This window comes from Athene cunicularia (assembly GCF_003259725.1).
Source record: "Athene cunicularia isolate RWA chromosome 1 unlocalized genomic scaffold, athCun1 chr1_part2, whole genome shotgun sequence".
NCBI lineage: Eukaryota > Metazoa > Chordata > Aves > Strigiformes > Strigidae > Athene > Athene cunicularia.
The window spans coordinates 81,526,526-81,531,688 of record NW_020799092.1 but is presented as its reverse complement, the minus strand read 5'-3'; the positions used below and the strand labels follow the sequence as shown (position 1 = coordinate 81,531,688).

At 61.3% G+C, this 5,163-nt stretch overlaps 1 protein-coding gene across 1 annotated transcript in view; it reads right to left on the bottom strand.

Moving 5' to 3' along the window:
- LOC113491270 (myotubularin-related protein 5-like) overlaps positions 1-3,898 on the bottom strand; it is a 49,204-nt gene extending 45,306 nt beyond the window's left edge. Inside the window, exons 1-4 of the mRNA XM_026868038.1 lie at positions 3,768-3,898; positions 3,392-3,467; positions 2,555-2,797; positions 327-476 (exon numbers count right to left, since the gene is read on the bottom strand). Of these exons, the coding sequence (XP_026723839.1) occupies positions 327-476; positions 2,555-2,797; positions 3,392-3,467; positions 3,768-3,898 (600 nt within the window). The remainder of the gene's footprint in view (positions 1-326; positions 477-2,554; positions 2,798-3,391; positions 3,468-3,767) is intronic.
- Positions 3,899-5,163: the final 1,265 nt, after the last annotated feature.

Here is a 5,163-nt window from a genome sequence, read left to right as displayed (position 1 = left end):
CGCCGCTGCCGGCCCGAGGAGGGGAGCGCTGGGCAGAGGCTGGGGACGGCAGAGCCCTGCTGATCGTGACGGGGCTATTTATACTGACACAGCATCTGTGCGGCTCCTCCAGAAGTGTTCCAGCATCCCCAGCAGCTGATCCCAGAGGAGGAGGGGAAGCAAAGTGGGCTGGAGAGGAGCAGGGCCCAGTGGGGAGGCAGCACACTGGATCCCGCGGTTTTCCAGAGCTGGAGCAACGTCGGGGGGCAGGTGGGAACCCCCTGAGATGTGTGTGCATGGTGCCACGACGTCACCTGCCCCGGCGTCCCGGTCCCCAGCACACTCACCAGCTCGATGCCTTGGGGAAAGGGGTTGTCCTCCCAGTCCTTCTCCGGGAAACGCTGGAGTATCTGTCCCTGGCCATCCCCACTCCCTGCAGAGACAAGACGGGGATTAGAGGGCAGGCAGCGGGGACCCCGCCGGCATTTCCACCTCCCCTACGGCCAGGCTGGAAGCAGCCCCAGGACGCTCCGGCGCTGCCTCGGCCCCTCCACAGGCAGCAGAGGAGAGACCCCAGCCCCTGCCCCAAACACAGCTGCAGGGCAGCACTGCCCCCGCCGCTGGGAAAAGCCGCAGTTTTAATAGCTGTGAGCAAACAGCCCACAGACTCATTATCTAAAGGCGTGTAACGAGCAAAGCAGAAGGGCAGCAGGTCTCCGGTCAAGTTTAAGTTCAAGTTCCCTTCCTTGTGTCGCTAACACAAGATCATCTGTATGGATTTCGAGTTGTAATTCACTGCTCATCATCCACAACCTGCCACTCGACACCTTCCCTGAACGAAGACGGCATTGTGCCGCCCGGTTTGACTCTCGGGTTCCCCCGGAGCTGTCGTTTCCCGGTGGCTTTACGGCACCTGGAGCCTGACCCACTACCACAATGAAAAAACCTGCTCTTCACCCAGATCTCACCCTGCTCTGCTGAGCACGGCAAAAGGTGCACTGGGGAGCGGGCCAGCTCTCCCCACGGCAACCGGCCGCTTAGATTAAAACCCTGCGCCGGTGCCTCAAACCGGAGTCTGGGAATTGAAAACCCTGTGGAGGATTTTGTTCCTACCCCAGGCTGGGTGCAGCTGAGAAGTGGGGCAGGTCCCTCAGCTCCCTGCAGAGCCGCTGCGGGATCACCTCATGCCCAGCACAGCTGGCTCTTGGCCCCGGGGCTGCCATCGGAACAAGGTAATGGCAGGAGCCCCCCCCAGAAGCCCTGCAGCGCCCAAGGACTATTTTCGGCACCTCTAGACCTGTTTAGACCTTCCCACCAGCCAGCCACAGCTGGATTTAGCAGGACAAGGCATCAGCAAAAAATGCCACTTTTAGTACGAGGACCAAAATGGAAAGGTCAGTGCCAAGCTGCGGAGAAAATAGCATCCAGTGTCAGGTTAACCAAATGTCCCCCGCCGTGCCCAGACACCTCCTCTCCCCTCTGGGACAGGTCCCCAGTGCCGCATCAGTCGCTGCACGATGCTCCGGGTCGCAGGCATTGAGTCAGACCCGCCTCCCCCCAGTGCAAACCCCGCGGCTGAGGCTTCACCAGGAGGAAAAACCCTTCCAGACACAGGTCAGAAATACCGCTCTTACCGGGCTGCCCCGGCAAGCTCCCTGAGACCCCCGCGCTCCCCGACACCTCGCTCCAGCAGCCCTGCCGCCAGCGCAGGCATCTTACGCGTCGCGGGGGAAACAGGGACGAGATCATCCTTGACGCAAACCTACAAATCACCCCAGGAGCTGTTCGGCGCAAGACGAAACTTGACCCCCTGGTTTTTCCCAAAGCCAAGTCCTGCTGCGTTATTCAGCGATCCGTGGGCTACCCAATCCTGGTTTTAGCCACGGGCACTACCGAGCGGCCCGACCTGCGGCCAGCTGGTGCTTTCCCTGGGCACTCCTTCGGGGCCTGATCCTCGCCCTCTGCTCCCCACCCTCTGACACAGGCTGCCCCATCCCTTCCTGCGGGGGAGAGCGGGCCCAGCCATGCTGCCCCTCCTGCTCCCGCCAGCCGTGTGCCCGGGGAAGCACGTGTGCCTGCGAGCGCCGGCGCTGGCGCAGCTGCTGCGCCCCGCGGCTTCCTTCCTGCCCCCTCCAGTCACCACGACTGAAGGTGACACCTGGTCACTGTTCTGGGGTGGCCCGTTACGGTCTAAATTAGCGTTCAGCTATATTTGGAAGTTTATGAGATGTTATCGTAATACAGGAAATTCTAAATAAGCAAAAAGTTAAACACTCAGCTGACACAAGGCGACCAGATGAGCTCAGCTCCCGGGCAGGCCAGCGGCTGGCACGCTGGGGACGCTCTCCGGGAACGGCCGGTTCTCAGGCCGGGGGGGTCACGGCCAAGCGAGAGACTCCCCTCCGCTTCCCGCGCTCTTGGTGTCTCCTAAACAACGCAACAAGAGCAGCTCGGAGTGAATGTCCTGCCCGAGGACTAAGGCAGGGCTCCACCTCCTGGGCCCTGGGGCCATGTACCCAGTCCCCCGCAGAGAGGTGACCACCTTCCCTGGAAAACCCACCCAGCAACCACCCACCAGCTCCCAGGAAAACGGCTGTGGGCTGGCGCTGCCACGGAGCTGCAGGCTCTGGCTGACAGGAACCCAACCATGCAGCAGCTTCTCCAGCTGCTTCAGGGGCTGGGCCTTCTCCATGGAGCCTGCCACCACGATGGAGCCAGGAGAGTCGCAGGAGAAGTGAATTTTCATGTGGTTTTGTGACTTTATTTGGAACACGTCCTTTTCCAGTGCTCGCAACTGAAGCACTCTGCCCTCTGGTTCCTGAAGGCACAGGAGGGTTCCACCAAGCAATACGGTACAACCAGTACAGTCAGTCTCACCCAGCCTCCCTGCAGGCTCAGACACGACTCCCACAGCCCTGAACCTCGAAAACTCGGTGTGATATAACACGGGAACGTGAAGCTCACAAGTCCCCAGGATGCGAGCAGGAGGAGGCTCAGCCCTCCCTCAGCTCTGGCGCCCAGCACAGACCCTGGGGGGCACCTCGCTCTGCCAGGGGGGAGCGGTTCCACCACAGAAACACTCCACCAGGTCCCCCCAGGTCCAAGGAGATGGACCCCGGCTCCAGAGATGCTTCAAGTGTCGTCAGCGGAGGCTTCCGAGAGATGCTCTGTATCTCAAAGCAGAAATTATTTAAGAAGTTTAGCTGTCATCAAATCCTTTATACGACAAAGCACCGACCACAGTTAACTGAAGTGGTTTCCTGCAAAATGATATTAACCCGCAAGGCTCAAGGCCGTGAAACGCAGCCGGTGAGGGGCCCTGCAGTCTCTGCCAAGACACTTGGTGCTCGGCTGCGCGGGGAGCGACGCGGCGTGGCCCAGCCCTGCCAGCAAACCCGCCCCGGCCCCTCACCAGGCCCCCCCTGCCCGCGGGTCGCTGCCGGTGCTCCTGGAACCCTCCCGGGGCCACAGACGGGACCGAGCAGCACCTGGGCAACAACCAGGAGCCGTTTTACATTATGGTCTGTGAAACCTGCCAGCACAGCCCACGGCAACACTCCCCTCCGCCTGCAAAGCCAGGAGGGGGCTGCGGGCACGAGGGCGCGGGACGGCCAGTGACAAACGGGGCATGGTGGTGTTGGGGAGAAACATGCACTCTGCAGAGAAGCCCTGTGCAAGGGATTCTCACCCCAAAGGAGCAGCTTGTATTTACAGAACCACAGAATCATCTGCGTTGGAAAAGACCTTGAAGATCATCTAGCCCAACCGTACTTAGGACAGGCCAGCACCTGACAGTCCAGGATGGCTGCAATTCAAACTCAAACGCACTACGCTCAGCGGCTGTGACAAACGGTGACGAGGCGGGATGAGGAAGGACGTGATGAGCAGAGCGAGGTGCCGGAGGCTCCGGCAGCTCCATGCTCCCCCTCTGCTGCTTTGCAGGGCGAGGGGGAGCAGCACATCCTCACCACACTCCCTCAGAGCTGCACCCAAGCCAGATCACACTCCAGCACCCAGCTGCGTGACGCCTGTGACAGGAAAGCAAAGGCAGGAGTTTCCCCGGGCACACGCCTGCCCGGCGAGCAGGAGAGCTCTGCCAGGGCGAGGGGCCGAGGCTGCCAGCCCTGCCAAGCTCCGGCAGGCGCTGGGGGCTGCGGGCCGTGGCTCACCGCGGTGCTGGGACAGAGCTGCCGTCCGGCCTGCGAGTGCGGAGCAGCGCGCTGGAGAAAGGGAGGTGCAGGTGGCTCCACAGGCACCCCTCCTCTCCTCTCCTCTCCCACCCCGGCCACAAGCTCTCTAACCACCTGAGAGGAGCTACCGGGGCTCCTCTTGGTATCACAGAGAGCCACAGCCCCCTCCCCATACCTCCACTTCTCCTTCTCCCTGTAGAATTCACTTTTTATAACAAAATAACTCACAGAATCCCAGAACCATCTGGGTTGGAAAAGCCCCTGAAGCTCCTCCAGTTTGGGGCTGTGGGGTACTGGGCACCACTGGGCAGCTGGAGGGACGGTACAGGACAGCAGGGATGGCTTCGGAAAACTCCTTCACCTTGGCAAGGAGCTCGTGTGTGGGACTCCGACACCCTCCTGGTGTGGCTCTGGGTGCCCCCCCAGCGCTGCCGTCCGGGTATTAAAGGTGGAGAAAAGTTGGAGAGGAGCAGGGGGCGGAGAGCGAGGCACGGAGTCAGGCAGCATGGGAGCGCGACCCGGGGGCTAGGCAAGGGAGACATTTCTCCAGTTATTTACCATAATAGGTATTTTCAGTGCAGAACTGCTGATATTTGGGGCACGCAAATCTCATGATTCACCCGCGCTCCCGATCAAACTCGCCACGCTCCGCCTGAGGGGCAGCAGGGAGAGCAGCTCCGCTCTGAAGGCGGACAGGAACCGAAAGGACAACTGCCTGCTCAGAACCTACGCCCGGCTGGGTGGGAATCGAGAGGAAACGCAACGACAAAGCTCCTCAGTGCAGCATTAAGATCCACCCTCGCCCTTCCCCAGAGCAGAGCAGCACAAACTCAGAAAGCGGAAGCGCCGGTACGCGCCAGCGTCACCTGAATGATCTTTTTTTCCCCCACTTCCTCCTCGCAGCACGATGCCGGGCGCTGAAGGGCAGGCGCAGGGGCCCGACGAGCTCAGGGAGGTGCGATGCCGGGCGCAGGACGCTCCACCAGCCCCTTCC